Genomic DNA, 20,198 nt, shown 5'->3' with positions numbered 1-20,198 from the left:
TTTGGAAGTGTTTGCTATTTTAGACATTTATCTCAATTTATTGCATATGATAATAATTTTCATTTGTTCTAGCTTCAAGTTATTCAGTGTATTGATGTGGCAGAACAAGCATTGACTGCTTTGGAGATGTTATCACGGAGACACAGTAAAGCTATTTTGCAGGCAGTAAGTATTGCTTCCAGTTTTTTAAAAAAGTTTTTTTTAATAGTGATCATTACCATAGTTTTCTCTTGAAGCAAATAAAGACTCCCAGAAATCAAAATCTCTCTCCCTCCCACCCTCCCTCCTTTCCTCCCTGGAGGAGAAGAAGTCTCTTATGACTCAAACATTTAATTTAACTTTTGTTTTTATAGGGAGGCTTAGCAGACTGTTTGCTGTACCTGGAGTTTTTCAGCATAAATGCTCAGAGGAATGCATTAGCTATTGCTGCCAATTGCTGCCAGAGCATCACTCCTGATGAGTTTCACTTTGTTGCAGATTCTCTTCCACTGCTTACCCAAAGGCTAACCCACCAGGTTGGAAAATCTTTTGAACTATTGTATGTTTTAAGGCTTTCATGTTGTACAGTTCAAGACATTTCACACAGAATTTCCTCTAATTCTAAATGGTAGTGAAATTCATTATGGGAGGAAATACTTCATATCAGCCTAGCTTTACAGCAAAATAAAAAAAGCAATTGTTTCAATTCTTTGGACTCTTTTTCTTATAAGATATGGGAGATGAGTTAGATGTTTTTGCTTATTTCTTATTGCTATCTTTAAATTCTTAGTGTAATTTTCCAGTTTTTTGGTTCTTGATATGTCTGCATTGTATATTTGTATATTAAAACATAATATTTGTATTCAAACCATGTAGGATAAAAAGTCAGTAGAAAGCACTTGCCTTTGTTTTGCACGTTTGGTGGACAACTTCCAACATGAAGAGGTAATGTCTTCTTTTTCTTCTTCAGCATGATCTTTAAAAGCTTTAATTATATGAAGTATTAATTATTTATCTTCCTTTTATCAAAGAATTTGCTGCAGCAGGTTGCTTCTAAGGATTTGCTTACAAATATTCAACAACTCCTTGTAGTGACTCCTCCAATATTAAGCTCAGGGATGTTCATCATGGTGGTGCGCATGTTCTCCCTAATGTGTTCCAACTGTCCTATGCTAGCAGTTCAGCTTATGAAGCAAAGTAAGTTCTTATGTCAATTATTTTTGTTTACTAGCTGGTAGTTTTTATAGATGAAGTCAAATGAATCTGTAAGTGCTAATTCTGGGGAAAGGATAATGCATAGGGTAGCAGTAGAAATTATTTTTGAGAAGCTGACAAGGGTACTGCAGAATATTTCTTGAGAAAAAGTTTATTGACATTAGTGTAGGCCAGGGGTTGGCAAACTTAAACACTCAAAGAGCCACAAAGGTCCTAACTGGAAGCCCACTTACTCAATTCTGGAGCTGACCTGAAGTTCAGTTCCCGTAGCATAGGGTCTCCTCCTATTGTGACACCCTTTTTCCTATGTGCTATGTGAACCTCATTGGCAATGACATTTAACGGCTGACACACACACACACACACACACACACACACACAAACAAACAAACAAACATAAATGGAACACATGAAACAACAACAACAGAAGATACATGAAACAATCAACACCTTCAAAAGATTAAAATTCATAAGGGAAGGAACATCCTCCCCCAAGTACAGGCAGTCTTCAATTTAAGAATATATTTGAAACGAATCTTGATTAGTAAGCAAAACAGTCATTAAGCAAGTTGCCCATATGACTGCTTCTCTCAGCCACTATAATCCCAGCACTCCCGATTGTGATTGTTAAATGCCAGGTAAGTTGTGTGAGTGACTGGGGGATAGGGGTGATCCTGGAGGCTTGTGAAGTAATCAGTGTTGTGGTTTGGCTTTTTTTCAATTGTTGTGTCTAGCACCTAATTCATGTAGTTAAAAATTAGTTTCCACAGCATATTCAATTTATGTTCTGATTTTGCATTTGTTTATTTTATTAAACACAGTTGTTTATGTACTATTGATTCCAGGAAATTCATAGCATTTTACAAGTGAATTTATGGAATCATCAACAAATAATCTGGATTTGCATAAGCCACAGAAAATCCTATCCTACCCTAGATGTAAAGCTAGCCTATATAACCATTTCCCCACAGATATTCCATCTATTAGGAAGATTTGCACCATGTAAATCTGCCTAATATATGTTTTCAAAGCAACTTGTATTAAAGCAGAAACTAATATTCTAATTGTGTCATTTTTATTAAAGATATTGCAGAAACTCTTCACTTTCTCCTTTGTGGAGCCTCAAATGGGAGTTGTCAGGAACAAATTGATCTTGTTCCAAGAAGCCCTCAAGAACTGTATGAACTTACTTCACTTATCTGGTAGGATTCATCTGAAATTATTATTCAGTTTGTCCAGGATCATATTTTATAATAGCTAAAATGAGATGAATGCTGTTACATTCATTTATTGTTAAAATGTTGACTTGTTCTTTTTAGTGAATTGATGCCATGCTTACCTAAAGAAGGAATTTTTGCTGTTGACACTATGCTAAAGAAAGGAAATGCACAAAACACAGATGGTGCAATATGGCAGTGGCGAGATGACCGGGGTCTCTGGCATCCCTATAACAGAATTGATAGCCGGATAATTGAGGTAGTAATATCAGCATATAAACATCTGCATTTTATTTAGGGGGTTGAACATCACTTATCAGCCACTATTATAAATGTAACAACAACTTCTAATCAAATTTCAACCATGAATTGCAGGTAGATCTTTGGAATTTGCACTGGTTAGCTAGATGTGATACTTATGAATTCAATATACCGGTACATAAATTACTGAACCATTTGTTTACTTTATATGATTAAAATATATTTCTTCCTAATATTTTATATATTGCTGTTGAAAAGCTGTCTCTCCTATCCTTCAGCAGGATCACAGGCTAAATTTTTAAAAAATCAAGATGGTTAAACAATTAAAAAATACACTTTTAAAAGTATTATTCTTATACTAGACACATATATATACTGCTCAAAAAATTAAAAGGAACACTCAGATAACACATCCTAGATCTGAATGAATGAAATATTCATACTTGGAGTTATATTCTGTTGTTTAACTGTTCCCTTTACTTTTTTTGAGCAGTATAGTTAGATGAACACATAGACCTGATTTCCATATGACATTAAGCCAAAACGGTGGTTTTAAAACATCCTCCTGAAGTAGAAGCAAGTAAGTCACCCTGAAACTGCGGAGAAGGGTGGCATAGAAATCCAACCAGCCAAATAAATAATTAAATAAAAACCCATCCATTATGGTTTAGTATTGTGTGTGAATTAATCCATTTAAAGCATTCTGTGTTGCTGGGTAGGAAGAAGAGGAAGTTACCCTAAAATAATTTGTACTTGCATTTAAACTTATATATTTGTTCTCAGGCAGCTCATCAGGTTGGTGAAGATGAAATAAGTCTGTCTACATTGGGGCGTGTTTATACAATTGACTTTAATTCTATGCAGCAGATCAATGAGGATACTGGAACAGCACGTGCCATTCAGAGAAAACCCAATCCTCTAGCCAATACCAGTACTAGTAAGCACTATTTCATTTTTGTCACTGAAGAGTGCTTCCTGTGTAGTCTTGCCATTTATTTTTTCATGCATTTATTTCTAGTTTTTTATTCAGCCACCATTCCATATTCCAATTTCATATGGTCAAAATGATATAGTAACAACAGAGTCATTCCATGTCAAGTAGACCAATTTTAAAGATCATCCCCACCTTACCATCTCAGATTTTGATGAAATTTGGCACATTGTTTCATTATGATATAAAACTATGCTGTGCAAAATTTTAGTTCAAAAGACTAAAAATTGGGAGTTCTAGGAGACCTCAAATAAATGGTTGCAAAATGCTGAGTCGGCAAAAATGACATTTTGGACCAACAGAATAAGATGTAAATGCGGCAGTTTCAGTAGTATGTTGGAGATATTTGGAGAACCTGCACACCTTGTAAGGTTTTATAAACTGGCCCACTTGACACGGAATGACCCAACAGTAAAACAACAACAACATAAAACAGCAATAAAAAATTTAAAAAGCCGATTGCAGACCAGTTAGGATAACTGGCATTAATGCTATTGTCCATATTTATTTCACCTTGGAGGAGCTAATGTTGTAGGTATCCCTTGCTCTTATAACAGAGTGTGATAATTGTATTCAGAAATGTTGGAAGCCAGTACACTGCCCCCCAAAAGCTTATACAGTGATACCTCATCTTACAAACGCCTCATCATACAAACTTTTCGAGATACAAACCCGGGGTTTAAGATTTTTTTGCCTCTTCTTACAAACTATTTTCACCTTACAAACCCGCCGCTGGGATGCCCCACCTCTGGACTCCCGTTGCCAGTGAAGCACCCATTTTTGCACTGCTAGGATTCCCCTGAGGCTCCTCTCCATGGGAAACCCTACCTCCGGACTTCCGCTGCCAGCGAAGCGCTTGTTTTTGCGATGCTGGGATTCCCCTGCAGCATCGCAAAAACACAGAAGTCCGGAGGTGGGGTTTCCTATGGAGGGGAACCTCAGGGGAATCCCAGCAGTACAAAAATGGGCGCTTCGGCTGGCAAAAGGGGTGAATTTTGGGCTTGCTCGCATTAATTGCTTTTCCATTGATTCCTATGGGAAACATTGTTTCGTCTTACAAACGTTTCACCTTAAGAACCTCGTCCCAGAACCAATTAAGTTTGTAAGACAAGGTATCACTGTATTGCTTTATATTTAAAGGTAACTTCATGTAGAACACATTGCAATAACCCAATCAGCACAAAATGAAAGTATTTGTGCTTTTGTCAGTCTCTTGCTCTAAAGGATATGTAGTTGAGCAGTAGTATCTCTGTTAGTTGTCCAAGCTGTTAATCTACCTGGAGTAAATCAACTAATTTTATATATTTATAATTCAAAAAGCAGATCCTACCCTGGGTTACTAATGTCTTACAGAAGGCATGTTGTAAATTATTGAATTGCATATATCCCAGGAGTCATATGTTTTTAGGCATATTCTTAAATCATTAAATCTACCTCTTCTGATTGCAAAACTCCAAATTAAAATAAGACCAGAAAGGAAGCTTACCAAATTCATCTCAAGGATTGCATCTACTGTTGAACTGCTTTGATAGTTAGGAAATCCCCCCGCCCCCCACTTTCAACTGAGATTTGGTTTTTTTTTAAAAGACCATTGCTCTGTATCCTATTTTCTGGGATTATAAATTACATACATTATCCTAGCTTTATAGAGGTAGATTTTTCGTGATGCAGGTCTGATAGAGTAGTATATTAAGTTATAGTGAGATTTGTGCTATTCTGTTGGATCTCACTCGGTGGTAGAATGCTATGCTTCAAATTCCAAAGGAGAATATTTCTTTCAGTGTGGAATGAGAGAAATAAACAAACTTGCCAGGGCTTGGTTACAGACAACAGAAGTAATATGTGCCTTAGGTTAACTTAGCTAACTTATTTAACTTTAATTAATTAAGTAATTAATAAGTAATTAAGGATATATTACAAAACTTCATAACATTTTAGATCCCATGTTTATTTACTTGTGTTATTTGAATTTGATTTACTTGAAAGTTATTTGAATTTAAATATGTCCTCCACTTTTTATGATCCACAATCTTCTCTAAAACATTGAGCATTAACTTGGTATAATAGTTAAGATATGTTGTTCTGGAAACCAGGAGACTGTGAGTTGTAGCATTGATAGTAATTGTTAAAAAGTCACTCTTGTTCAGCCCACACACCTCACATGATAATTATTGTGGGGAAATTGGAGGAGGAAGGGCTATTATGTATGTTTACTGCCTTAGCTATAAAGAAATAGACAAGATAAAAAATGAATAAGAATTCAACAAAATGTTAAGAAAGGTTCTTTATTTGCTACTGCTTAGTTTGAAATTTAGTCAGTTACTGGGAAATTTATGATATTTTTATAAATGTAAAATGTTTTCTAAAAGATTGCTATAATATTTACTAATAGTCTCCCTAAGTTTACGGAGAAAGGCTGAGAAATCCAAATAATAAATATATAAATGGAATGGAATCAAATTGAACACTATGTGTACTTTTAGCTCAATACAAATAATTTAATCATCTATCTATCCTTTACAGGTGGACATCCAGAATCAAAGAAGGATGATGCTCGAGCACAGCTAATGAAAGAAGATCCAGATTTAGCTAAATCTTTTATTAAAACCTTATTTGGGGTTCTCTATGAAGTGTATAGTTCTTCAGCCGGACCTGCTGTTAGACACAAGTGCCTTAGAGCAATTCTTAGAATAATTTATTTTGCTGATGCTGAACTTCTGAAAGATGTACTGAAAAATCATGCTGTGTCAAGGTACTTGTTAATTCATATCTTTGTTGTGAATGACTGTAAAAATACTTGAGTTTTGCTGAAACCAGTGTCTTGAAATTTTAATAATGTATTTTAATTTAATTAAGATATTTAATTGTTTAAAGTTTTTGTATTTAGGAATTATAGCTACTGTGAAAATTGTTGAAAATGTTACTTAATCAACATTAGATACACATTATTTAATATTAAGTGCCCACTGCTACATTAACATACTAATACAGCATATTTTCTATTTGAGTAGAATCAGGCCATTATCGAATATTCCTGCTTAATACAGAAAGAAAGCTATATGCAAACATTTATTTAAAATTATTGGATTGAGTCCAAGTGAAAATATTTTTGCTGAGGAGTAGGCTGGATTCAGAGTGAACTGTTCAACCTTGGACTGTTGTTGAATCCTGTACTATTTAGCTAAAAATTTATATTTCACTGTCAAAAGGTTACTTTCATGGATTTCAAATCAGCTTTTGTTCTGATTCCATTGGAGAGGCTATGAGAGAAAAAACAGTGGATAAAATATTGATTTTTATTATTCAGACTATTTTAACCCCATGTTGAGAGTCAGATGTTACTGATAGAAATATTACTACTAAGAAGAGGGTAAGGCAAGGGTGTATTTTAGCCTTCTTCCCCTTTAATTTATTAATAATTGAGGCTCTCACATTTTCCATTCATTATCCCATAGTGTTAGGAAATTGCACTTTCAGCTTTGTAGTTGATTTAATTTTGTCATTCTCCCAAGTGGGAATGAGAAAGGAATTGAAATCATTGGCTTCTTTTTGTCTAAATACTTTTTAGAAGAAATGATTAAAAAACTAATACTGGTATTAGTTTGTGCACTGCATATTGCAGGACGCATAAATATAAGTATCTTGAGATGCAGCTGGTCTCTCTTTATCTTAGAGCACACATTTCTCTTATTGGGTCAGGGTTGTTCAACATATCTCCTCATCTTGATAATTTTTCCATTCAAAATTTTATTCCTGCAGCCTGCAAGATCTTGCTAAAAAAATTTCTCAGCTTCTTTATGGAGTTCAGATTTGTACTTTAACTAGTTTAATATACTGGAAAATGCTGTCCCATCTTATTCTCCCATGCCTCCTGGAAGGAGAGTCCAGCATGGGTTTAGCTCAAGTCTTATTGGTAGGACTGAGTTTCAAATTAACATAAATAAATAATAATTAGGTACCGCCCCCTTGCTGCCCCAAGTAACCAGTTTTAAAAAACTCAGTCGAGGTTAAGGACATGAGTTTTTTCCTCTCACCTTTAGGTTGAGTATTTAAAGTAATATATTGTAATTAAAATTATTGTTGAACCTTGTAATTTTTCTCCCTTTTGTTTTTGTATAGGTTCGAATTCTTCTGATGGGGTCTCTGCCCTCCGCGGGCACCACCCCCACCTTTTCTCCTTTTGGGGCCTCTTCTCTTCGCGGGTACTGCCCACCGAGGAGCAACTGGGCTGTTTTTTTATTGTTAAAAATTGTGACTGAAAGTCCAATTAGCCCAATTCACCCCAGATGGGGGGGGTCCGCCCCTCCCCATTGTCGGGGGCGGCGGAAGCTTCAGACGCCGGTTTTGGCAACCGCGGCGGCCATTACGGCCGCCGAACAGCTGAGTGAGCCGGAGGGGGGCTTCTTAAGCCGCAGCGAGCGGACGGCGGCGAAATGATCATTCCCGGCCGAAACTGAAGCCGCGGCGGCCATTACAGCCGCCGAACAGCTGTTTGGAGGGTTCGCAGCAGGGAGCAATGAAACTGAGGCTTGGCGAGCCGCAAGGGCTCGATTACAATCAAAGCTGCTGTTCCCGCCCTTTTCTAATTGGTGTGGTGCCCTATGAGGCAATTCCCCTGCGAAGCCCTATAAACCGCCATGTTTGTCTGTTGGCTTTATGCCAGACATAAAAGTGCCGTTCGAATTGGCGCGAACTGGGCAGGGGGCCAAGTTGTCAGGCTCTAAGATCTGCCCAGAGACAGTTGACAAGGTCACGTGGGCGGCTAACAGCCAATCAAAAACCGTTTAGCTGTTCAGCCTGCCTGTCTGTCTTTTAATGCGAGTGAGAGCCTTTATTACTGTTCAACAGTCTTGATTGCCTTGTGTTTTGTAATTCAATCGTGAGTACGCTGCCCCATATCCAAATAAGATATGGCTGACCAACTTATCAGTGGGGAGGAGCAGGCCCAACCAGCTCAAACACCTGTTAAGGGGAAGGATAAGGCCAGCAAGCCTAGGAGTAAGTCCTCCCAATCAAGCTCCTCTCTTCGTGAGGCTGAGAGGAAGATCAAGGCCCTGGAGCAGCGTTTGGAGGCGGCCTTGTCCCCTCCCATCATAGGTGGACTGTCCATAGGCCCTTTCCAGCCTCTTCCTCCATCGCTTTCTGTGGGATCCCAGGGCACAGCAACCGAGAGGGACTGGTCCCCTGACAGGCAGGCCCCTCTTCCCTTGCCATCAATTGCTGCAAGGCCTGAGAGGCCTTCATCTTCTCATTCCCAGGCACTGCTTCAAGGGGAGCTACAGACACCATGTTATGGGCCTTCAGCTACTTTCACCCCCACAGCAGCCGGGCTTAGAGACAATGCAGATGCCTGGCAGGCCTTTGCCCCTGCTATACAGGACATTGTCGCCAATGCATACACGCAGGGCATAGCTGCAGCAACCCAACGAGCCAATACCTTTCCATCTCAGCCTATCCAGCCCAGGGATATCTGGTCAGTTCCACCGCCCCCTACTGGGTTGGGTTCTATGTCTATTGACCACACCGACTTTGAAGAAGACAGTGACCACGGAGATGGCCTGTCAGATGACGAATTCTCGGTTCCAGAGCAGCCAGCAGTGGCAGGTCTGTTCAAACCCTCTTTGTATAGGGTTTTATTACGTAAGGCAAAGCAAGCCTTAGATGTACCAGGAGCAACACCACTGGTGGAATCATCAGACGGGCCACGCACTTCAGCTGCTCTATGTAAGGAACCCGCCAGAGAATCGGACAAGGTTCCTGCACTGGAGATCTTCCTCGAGAATGTCAAGCGCCCGTGGCAACATCCGGCGGCGGCGCAAGGGCCTTCAAACCTGGAACGCAGGTTTTATACCTTTGATGACAGCATGGAGACGCTACTCCAGTTTCCTCCTGTGGACAAACCAGTGGCCACATTGGTTTCCCGCACGGTTGTGCCTTCGGAGACGGCGGACAACTTGAAACCGGATGAAAGGAGAGCGGAAAATCTTCTCAAGAAGACCCACCAGATGGCCGCTTGGGCTCTGCGAGCAGCCTCCACCGCCTCCTTCTTCAGTCGGGCATCCATTATGTGGATTCAGGAGGTTCAGGCGAGACTGGCTCCTGAGGAGACTCGACTGCGGCAGGACCTGAATAAGCTCCTCGCGACGGCAGAATTTTCCACGGATGCCACCCTGCATGCCGCAAAATTTGCCTCCAGGGCTATGGCCTCCACCATTTCATCAAGGCGCCTGCTTTGGCTCAGAAATTGGCAGGTGGATGCCAAGTCCAAGTGGACTTTGTCTTCAGCTCCCTTTGAGGGCACTGAATTGTTCGGGGAGGCCCTAGATCCTGTCCTGGTGGAGGATAAGGATAAAAGGAAGGTCCTCCCAAGATCTTTCCGCCGCCAGGACCGCAGGGCTGGTCCGTACTCCCGTAGGCAGTCCTTTCGGTGGGACGCGTGGTCCGCCCCTTCACAGCAGGCCAGACCTTACTCGCAGGGGGCCTTTTCCTCATCCTACAGGAATGACCGACAGTATTCCCAGGAACGAGGCAGAGGTTTCTCCCAGACGAGACGTCCATACCGGGGATACCAACAACGGAACGCCAGACGTGCCAAGTGACTGCCCGGACGACATTCCCTTGGGGGGCAGGCTACAAAAGTTCAGCGACAGATGGCGAGCTACCACCTCAGACCCTTGGGTCTTAGCCACTATCTCCCAAGGGCTAAAGATCGAGTTTCTACACGATCCTCCAAACCATTTTACTGCCTGTCCGGTCCCCAGAGACTTCGAAAGGAGGTCTCTGTTGGATCAGGAAATTCTCCACCTTTTACAAATCCAGGCGATCGAACCTGTTCAGGACAATTCCAAGGGTACGGGGTTCTATTCAAGGGTGTTCCTTGTACCCAAGGCCTCCGGGGGTTGCAGGCTCATCTTGAACCTCAAACGTCTCAACCAGTATATTCTGTATCGACGGTTCAAGATGGCCTCCCTCCGCTCCATACTGGCCTCTGTTCGGGCAGGGGACCTGCTTACTTCAGTGGACCTGAAGGAGGCCTACCTGCACATTCCCATACACCCGTACCATCGACAATTCCTTCGATTCTGTCTACACAACGTCCATTACCAGTACAGGGCCATGCCCTTTGGCCTATCATCGGCCCCACGTACCTTTACGAAGGTACTGGATGCACTACTGGCCGATCTGCGGTCCCGCCCTATACGGATTCTCGCATATCTGGACGACATCTTACTTCTGTCTCCAACCCGCCAGAGGGCGCACAAGGACTTACGAACCACGATGTCTTGTCTACAGCGTCATGGTTTTACCATCAACACGCCAAAAAGCCATTTGACTCCTGCCACCAGACTCATTCATCTGGGTGCGGTGATCGATACGGTCTCTCAAAGAGTGTATCTATCTCCGGACAGACAGCACCGCATCTGTTCCCTCATAGCCGGCCTTCAACAGAGCCGAACGGTGCCGTTGTCTTTCCTGTCAAAGGTACTCGGGACCCTGGTATCCTGCGTGGACATTGTCCCTTGGGCCCGTTACCATTATCGACTTCTCCAGTGGACCTTGCTCCCGTTTCAGCGTCGCAGATTGAGTCATACACACCGTCTCACCGTCGTGGGATGCGAGTTGCAACACTCCCTCCGCTGGTGGAGATCTGCAGCACTGCGGCAGGGCACTCCCTTCGGACCATGCCATCACACGATCCTCACCACAGACGCCAGTCTGCTGGGGTGGGGGGCTCACATCCAGTCCCAGGTGGCTCAGGGCTTCTGGAGCCCCCAGGAACTATGTCCAATAAACATCAATTTCTTGGAGTTGAGAGCTGTCCGCTTGGCCTTGCTGGCCTTCGCCACCTTGCTGGAAGGTCACCACGTCCTTGTACGCACGGACAACGTAGCGACCAGGGCGCATTTAAATCACCAGGGCGGAACGCGCTCTCTCAGGTTGATGGAAGAGACGGTCCTCCTCTTCAACTGGGCGGAGACTCATCTTTCCTCCCTCCATGCAGAGCACATCGCGGGGGAGGACAACAAGCAGGCGGATTGGCTCAGTCGCCAGGAACTGGACCCGGCGGAGTGGCGGCTCGATCCGGACCTGTTCCAGGAAGTCTCGCGTCGGTTCGGGGAACCGGTGGTGGATCTCTTCGCTACCCCCCAGAATACCCAACTCCGGAGGTTCTACTCCCGGTTTCCAGCTCCGGGAGCCGAAGGAGTCAATGCATTACATCTTCAGTGGCCAAAGGTCCTACTGTACGCCTTCCCCCCGATTCCACTCATTCCATCAGTGGTAAGGAAGATCCTGTCGGAGGAGGCGGAGGTGATCTTGCTAGCGCCTCATTGGCCGCGGAGACCGTGGTTTGCGGACCTCAGAGAACTGTCCATTTCTCCACCGTGGAGGATACCGGACGACCGGATATGCCTCAGCCAGGGGTTCGTGTACCACCCGGAACCTCAATGGTTTCACTTAACCGCATGGCATTTGAAGGGGACAGGTTGAGGAGCTGTCTCCTTCCCGAGAATGTTATCGCGACTATTCAAGCGGCTCGACGCCCTTCCACAGTCCGAATTTATCAGGCAACATGGGCAGCCTTTCATTCCTTCTGCAATGACAGGAACCTTCGACCACAGGATTCCTCAGTCATCCCTGTCCTGGAATTCTTGCAGAAGGGTTTGGAGAAAGGTTTGGCGCCAAACACGCTAAAACGCCAGGTCGCAGCGCTTGCCACCATTATAAAGCGGGACGATGGGGGACCTTTAACTAGTCACCCTTGGATTAAGGATTTCCTCAGAGGGGCTACCAACACGCATCCCCCTCCTGTTCGTCGTTTTCCCACATGGGACTTGACCTTGGTCCTTCAGGCCCTCACGGGACCACCGTTTGAACCGTTGAGAACTGTTCCATTGCGTTACCTTTCCTTTAAGACGGCCTTTTTGGTGGCGGTCACCTCGGCTAGGCGGGTTTCCGAACTGTCCGCCCTGTCGGTCAGATCAGACTTGTGTCAATTTTATCCAGACAGAGTTTGTTTACGTCTGGACCCCACCTTTCTTCCAAAGATTAACTCTCACTTTCACAGGGCTCTAGAGCTGGTGTTACCGGATTTCTGTGCTCACGGTACTCACCCTTTAGAGCTTAAATGGCACAAGATAGACGTACGCAGAGCGCTGAAGCTTTACATCAGGCGTACCGGCAGTTCTCGCAAAACTGAGGCTTTGTTTGTTTCGTTTAGTGCTAGCAAACTGGGCCTCAAGGTATCATCGAATACTATCAGCCAGTGGGTGAGACTATGTATAGTTGAGGCGTACAAAGCGAGCGCAAGGACTCCACCGAGTGGTATACAGGCTCATTCGACAAGGAGTGCGGCTTCTTCGGCAGCGTGGGCGTCACAAGCCCCCCTTGAAGATATCTGCAGAGCCGCGGCCTGGAGTTCACCCACAACTTTTATTCGCCATTACAAATTGGACACCTTCGCTTCAGCTGAAGCTGCTTTTGGCAGACGGGTACTCCAGAAGGTGTGCGGGGAGGTACCACCCATGGTTCACAATCTCCCTCCCTGAACCTTGGACCTTGGGTATATCCCATGCTGGACTCTCCTTCCAGGAGGCATGGGAGAAGAACCGTTGTACCTACCTGAACGGTCTTCTCGATGCCCTGGAAGGAGAGTCCATACCCTCCCGAAGAACCATGGGAGTTTGGTTTGATGAGACTGTTTCTTATGTTATTATGGTTGTTAATAAAGTTCATTACCTTTACATCTTTTCGTTTTTTAAAACTGGTTACTTGGGGCAGCAAGGGGGCGGTACCTAATTATTATTTATTTATGTTAATTTGAAACTCAGTCCTACCAATAAGACTTGAGCTAAACCCATGCTGGACTCTCCTTCCAGGGCATCGAGAAGACCGTTCAGGTAGGTACAACGGTTCTTTCCTATCATATTAGTGACAAATTGCCTTTAGGAAAATTTTAGTGTGGCCTATTGATACGAAGGAAATAGAGCTAATGAGAAACATTATACAAAATATGCAAAAAGAGTAAGTAAGGATAAAAAATTCAAGTTATGAGACAGGAAAAGGAAATATGGTATAGATAACAATAGTTCACATCGGTGTTATTTGTCTCTCCTTGCAAACCATCCTTGCTTCTCTTATTATATGGTGCTCTTTATTGCCTTTATTTTTTAACTTCTTATAGCTTCTTTTTGAAGTTCATGTCCATCCAATCACAATTCAATTGTTTCTTCCTCTTTGACCTATTCTTCTTTCTTTCTCTATTTGTTGATTATAAATTCTTCACATATTCCGTGTGAATCATCAAACTACTTCACGGATAGTTTATTTGGACAAATATTCATTCCTTGTAATAGACCACATACTATTTACCAGTTTTCTACATATTTGTATTTTTTAAAATTTCTTTAATTTTCCCATATGTTTAAAATGTTCTGCCAAATATCATTTACTTACTTCCATTACTCTGTCACAATAATTATATCAATTTTTGATATGCTAATTTTCATAACTATAAACCTTGCTGCATCCCAAATTCTACACAACATATGTTGTAGGGGATCTCTACAATACTATGTATGTGCGTGTGCATATGTGTGTGTGTGTATAGTGTGTGTGTGTGTATGTGTGCATGTGTGCCCTATACTTTCTTTTTACTTTTTTACTTTTATTTCCGTCATGTACCACTTTATCTGCTGTATCCAACCACCCATTATCAACTACATATTAGTGCAAAACATAACCCAATTCTGTATCTTATGTTTCCTTAACTCTGCTGTTATGTTCGCATTTACTATATACTTGTACTGTTTTGGGTGCAACGAAATGTAACAATCGACGTGTGGCAAAAAGTAAACAAAACAAAAAAATCTCACACTCATAGTAAGAACTCCTCAAATGAGGAAAAGTCAATTAATCACAAGTTTCAGATCCACATGACAGATAATTTACAGGGTCTCAAATTTCATTTTGGGTCATATAGACCCGAATATAGGAGCAAGGTTAAGTAAAGATTAGTAGATACTCTTTCTCAAATTTATATTATTTCTCAATGAGAATTAACTCAAATATTCAGTAATAAAGATAAGAAATAAATGCAAAATATTTAAGAATGTATTTTCAACACTATTTTGGAAAAATGTACAGTCAGGCAAATAATAAATAAACTCATGTTCCACTGAAGGATTTTGTTGTTCCATTGTAGTACTTGCATATTAGCATATTGGGTATGCAATAGAAATGTAGAATGTATTACTAATATTATTTGCAATATACTTTTCCTCCCTATCTTGTGCATTGTGCTCAGTACTGAAAATAATCATGATTTATCAACGTTAAATTGCATTTTCCATAATGTTCTTTTTTGTTGTTTGGTTATTCCAGTCATATCGCCTCTATGTTGTCAAGTCAAGATCTTAAGATAGTTGTTGGAGCCCTTCAGATGGCAGAAATTTTAATGCAAAAATTACCCGACATTTTTAGTGTTTACTTCAGGAGAGAAGGTAATGCTAAGTTTTGACTGGATTCTGGTATTTGGTATCCTACATACAGTTTTGATTATATGAAAGTATAAGGTAATAATCAACTAATTATAAATTCGGTATTTGTAGAACTATGACAATTAAACTTCATGCTCTCTGATCCTTAGGCAATAAGGACTTGCTGGAGATTAGGGGATAAGTACTTTAATTCTAACAAGATTATTAATGTAATCTTAAATAAAATTGGATTAGGTCAACCAAGTGTGTTTCTTCCCCACCTTACAAGGCTAACATCCCCTCAATCCTTCTAATGAACTTTAGTGGTACACCAGTTCTAGCGTTAACATTTGGTGCAACTCTTTGGGCCACAAAAAGATTTTGGGGCTGAATGAGCTGCCTTAATCTCCAAGCATGCAGGAGAAGTTTCAAGAAGGAGCAGTTGCATTCAAGAGGGACAACTTGAAGACACGTTGCTATCCTTTTGAGCGTTATTGAATCACTTATGATTCTGATGTCTTCTTGAACAGTTCTATGCAGTGTTCTTATTGGCTTGCCATTATTTTTGATTTCGTATCTAGGGCTGATATGGTAAAACATCACCCAGTGGGCTTCCATGTCTAAAGGACTATTAGAATCTGGGCTTTTCCAGCTTCAGTACATCACATTAACCATGATACCATGTTGCCGCTCATCAGATATTTAAGATTGTGAAAAATGTTTCAAAATCAAACTAGTTTTTCTGTTTTGAGTTCATAATTATTTGTTTTGAATTTAAAACAATATTTTAGCCATCTTGAAAGTGGAGCTTGAACCTGAACTCAAATGAACAAAGACAGTTTGTGCTTACATTTAGACCAATTGTTGGTCCAAACAGGATATTTGAATTTGAAATGGTTTGAAATCCAAGCATTTTGGATACCTTTACCCTCATTGACATGCTTTTTCTCTCCATTCCTCTATGATATCTTCTCTTTCTTCTTCCTACTACAGTAATACCTCGTCTTACGAACCTAATTGGTTCCAGGGGGAGGTTCGTAAGACGAAAGGTTCGTAAGACGAAACATTGTTTCCCATAGGAAACAATGTAAAATCAATTAATCCGTGCAACAAAAAAAACAACGCAAAAAACCGCCGCCGCCCAGCTGTCACCTTTTGAAACAGCTGGGGGTGCTTCCCAGCGTCCTCCTGAACCCGAACGCCAAACCCGAACTTCCGGGTTCGGCGTTCGGGAGGCCTCCGAGAAGCCCCCCGGCTGTTTTAAAAGGTGACAGCCGGGCGGCGGGGCTTCTCGGCGGCGGCGGGTTCGTAAGAAGAAAAAAGTTCGTAAGAAGAGGCAAAAAATTTCTGAACCCCGGGTTCGTATCTCGGGTTGTTCGTAAGACGAGGGGTTCATATCATGAGGTACCACTGTACTTCTGAGCGAATTTCAAATATAGATTTTTAATATAGAAAAATGGTTTGGGGACCATTTTTTTTTCTTGTTTCTGAGCTCTGTAGGCAGCAAGAAACATCTGTACTTTATGTAATTATGAGGGGAAATTGCTTTCTTTTGGTTAGAAGCTGTCAAGTAATTGTTGAAAAGGAAATAAGTTTATTTTTTCTGTTTACTTGTTTCTGTTGGGTGAACTTGATTTAAGTATTTTACATTTTATTTTATCCTATCTATTGTTTAAAAATAGGATAACATTGGGAATACTTGTAATCATTAGACTATACTGGGCATTATGATCTTTGAGTGCACATGCAACATTGATTTTTTAAAAAAGTAATTGGTAAACCATGTTGCCTTTATCCAATTCTTAGAAGTAAATTTTTCATCTAATGATCTATTAATTCTGTCACTTTTTTCAGGAGTTATGCACCAGGTGAAGAATTTAGCAGAATCAGAGGCTTTACTGACAAGTCCCCCCAGGGCTTGCACTAATGGCTCAGGAACACTTAGTGCTACTACAACAGTAAGCACTGGAACAGCCACTACTGCTAGCAATGCTGTTTCAGACTTAGGTTCTCCAAGCTTACAGCATAGCAGAGAAGACTCTTTAGACCTGAGTCCACAGGGGTGAGTTCACTTGACCGGGTCTCTAAATCAGATACCCTCCTAAGGTGTCAATCAAACAGTTCAAGTTTTTCTATTCTTTATTTGCTTATAAAGAAAATTGGAGTGAAGAATGTTATCATTAATGTGTCAGCGAGTTTTAAAAATAAATAACATAATTGGAAGTTAGTATTGTTGCAATAATTTTGGACATTCTCCTACATGCATTTTGTTTTGTTTTTTAAGTCTGCATTTTTTGTTTTAGCTGCCCTTGATCTTTTAAAATATGTATCACTAGTCGATACTCAATGAACTATTTGTCAACCTGTCTCAACCTGGTTTTTTAAGCCATACAAAATAAAAAGTAGTACAAATCATCTGAGTATGAAGGCATATATTTGTCTTGTAAACAATGCTTAAATGTTAAAATATTAGCTGTTGACAAATATTAGGGTAATTTAAAATCCATATGTATTTAAAACTGGTATTTGTTGAAATGTGAAGCCACATTAATAAACCTGATAATATAATGTGTTTTTGATTCAATAGCCGATTAAGTGATGTTTTGAAGAGAAAAAGATTGCCAAAACGTGGACCCCGAAGGCCAAAGTATTCACCTCCCAGAGATGATGACAAAGTAGACAATCAAGGTAAGTTTTGTCAAAACAGATATTGAAATTTTATTTTGTTGTACGAGGTGTAATGACAATAAACTAAGCTAAATAAGTTAGAATCTGGAACATCCTGGCTTATTGTTAAGTGTCTGTATGCCAGTTATTATTTATTTATTTACAGTTACTATGATTTGCCTGGGAGGTGGAAAAAGCAGTAATTATGGCATTTGAGTGACCCAAAGTATTACGGTAATAGGGAGAAACCAAATAAAAGCAATTTTTCTAACATTAAAAAAAAATCTGTCTAAATGCAAACACACACCATATTTTTTTAAAAAAATTAGGCTGATGTCTTGTTTCAGGCTGTGTACCCACAACAGCTTATTTTAGAAAAGGCTTAATGATGGGTAGTATTGCAGGGAATTACAAAGAGTTGGCTGCTCATTTCAGTTCTTGCCCTGGAGAACATAGGGAATTAAAAGTCTTTGATAGCTAGGCATACAGCAATTGGTTTAGAGTTAAGTCCAGAGTCAAACCATAGGGCACTGATAGAATACAGATAGTCCTTTACTTACAACAGCTCATTTAGTGACTGTTAGAAGTTATAACTGTTGTAGCATCCCCATGGACATGGGATCAAAATTCAGATGCTTGGCAGCTGACTCATATTTATGACCATTGCAGTGTTCTGGAGTCATGTAATAACAACAACAACAACATTATTATTATTATTATTATTATTATTATTATTATTATTATTATTATTATTATTATTATTATTATTATTAATTAGATTTGTATGCCGCCCCCCTCCGAAGACTCGGGGTGGCTCACAACAACAATAGTACAATATACAGAGTACAAATCCAATATAAATTAAAAACGAAATTTAAAACCCATAGATATTAAAAACAATCATTGCAGCACAATCATACCATTCTCATGTATTACAGTCAGGAAAAAAAGGTGGTAGTGGGGGGAAGAGATAATTATTCCCCCCATGCCTGGCGACAAAAGGTTTTCAACAGATACATCTGGACTTGCATGGGCTGCCAGAATTTGATCCCTAGCTCTCCCCTAGCTCCTTCTTCCCTGCTCCTGGGGATTTTCTGCCCCAGGTAATTGATGATTGGGAGAGGGGGTCTGATGCTTGACTGTCAGCACCAAGAGTCAGCAGACACCCAAACATCTGGTCCCTCAGCATGTTAACAGTCTTGACAGTTTGGTATGTATACCAAAGAACAGTTACGGTGGTATATACCTGCAGTGGTAGCTTATATTTATATATAAACGAAAAAGTGGCAGCAATATGGGTATATAAAGCATGAAGAATACATGTCTTCATTTTGAAAGTGCATTTGGTAATATAATACTATTTTTAATTCACTTGGCAGCTATGACTGCTTACAGCTTGCTATTGGTTGAATCACATACTGAGTATTAACAAACACAAATGTTGGTAGCTCTTAACCTAGAATAAATTTAAGATAATTGGCAAATGTATTCACCCTATGTAACTTCCTTTAAACTTAAAGTCTCTTACCATTTTCCATTATTTTCTAAAAGCAAAAAGCCCTACTGCTACGCAATCTCCCAAATCTTCCTTCTTGGCAAGTTTGAATCCTAAAACGTGGGGAAGATTAAGCACACAGTCGAACAGCAACAACATTGAACCAGCACGTACAGCTGGTGTGAGTGGCCTGGCAAGAGCTGCTTCAAAAGATACAATATCCAACAACAGGTACCCCTCACAAAAAATGGAAATCAGCGTTGTTATATAAAACACAATTCTGTACAATGTTCAACACAAATTTTTACTTTTATTTTTTTTAATGTATTGATTGTCTACAGCAGGGGTCGGCAACCTGCGGCTCTAAAGCCGCATGCAACTCCTTGGGCCCTCTGATGTGGCTCCCTGTCCCATCATTGGTGGGCTCTGCCCCTTGCTGCTTTTGGTTCTTTTTTGGATATTTTTGGAAATCCAGGTTGAGGAACAATTGCCAGCAGCGGCAGAGACTTTCCTTTGGGCAATCCTCCTTCTCCTCTTGTGACCTTCTGGCCGGCTGTGGCTGAGTCAGGAACACGCGCAAGCGTAGGGAGACCCTCCTCAAGCAAGTGCCACAGCACAGGAAAGGCGTGCACAGGGCAGGCAGCTGCTCGCTTAGGGAGGGACTCCCTGCATGTGTGCATGCTCCCGGATCAGCCACAGCCGGCTAGGGCATCATGAGAGGGGAAGGAGGAGGGTCGTTGGAGAGTTCAGGAATGAAGTGCCCCTGTACCTGCCTTCGCTGCAAGTAAGGCAGTCTTTGCTTCCTGCTGCTTCGTGCTGGAGTTTGCACCCTCTGTGCTCGGCCGAAGAGCTGCTAAGGGGTGAGGGATGACACAGCAAGATAATGGCCAGATCAT

At 41.1% G+C, this 20,198-nt stretch overlaps 1 protein-coding gene across 3 annotated transcripts in view; it reads left to right on the top strand.

Moving 5' to 3' along the window:
* The window catches only part of TRIP12 (thyroid hormone receptor interactor 12), a 106,241-nt gene that overhangs the window by 59,032 nt on the left and 27,011 nt on the right, over positions 1-20,198 (top strand). For all 3 annotated transcript variants that reach the window (XM_070753336.1, XM_070753338.1, XM_070753337.1), the window contains exons 12-23: positions 73-165; positions 354-515; positions 856-924; positions 1,011-1,176; positions 2,279-2,396; positions 2,514-2,670; positions 3,456-3,609; positions 6,187-6,415; positions 15,046-15,164; positions 16,995-17,202; positions 17,728-17,828; positions 19,359-19,533. In XM_070753336.1, coding sequence (XP_070609437.1) covers positions 73-165; positions 354-515; positions 856-924; positions 1,011-1,176; positions 2,279-2,396; positions 2,514-2,670; positions 3,456-3,609; positions 6,187-6,415; positions 15,046-15,164; positions 16,995-17,202; positions 17,728-17,828; positions 19,359-19,533 — 1,751 coding nt within the window. The remainder of the gene's footprint in view (positions 1-72; positions 166-353; positions 516-855; positions 925-1,010; positions 1,177-2,278; positions 2,397-2,513; positions 2,671-3,455; positions 3,610-6,186; positions 6,416-15,045; positions 15,165-16,994; positions 17,203-17,727; positions 17,829-19,358; positions 19,534-20,198) is intronic.

This window comes from Erythrolamprus reginae, chromosome 5 (assembly GCF_031021105.1).
Source record: "Erythrolamprus reginae isolate rEryReg1 chromosome 5, rEryReg1.hap1, whole genome shotgun sequence".
NCBI classification, from domain to species: domain Eukaryota; kingdom Metazoa; phylum Chordata; class Lepidosauria; order Squamata; family Dipsadidae; genus Erythrolamprus; species Erythrolamprus reginae.
This window is presented reverse-complemented; position numbering and strand designations above follow the sequence as displayed.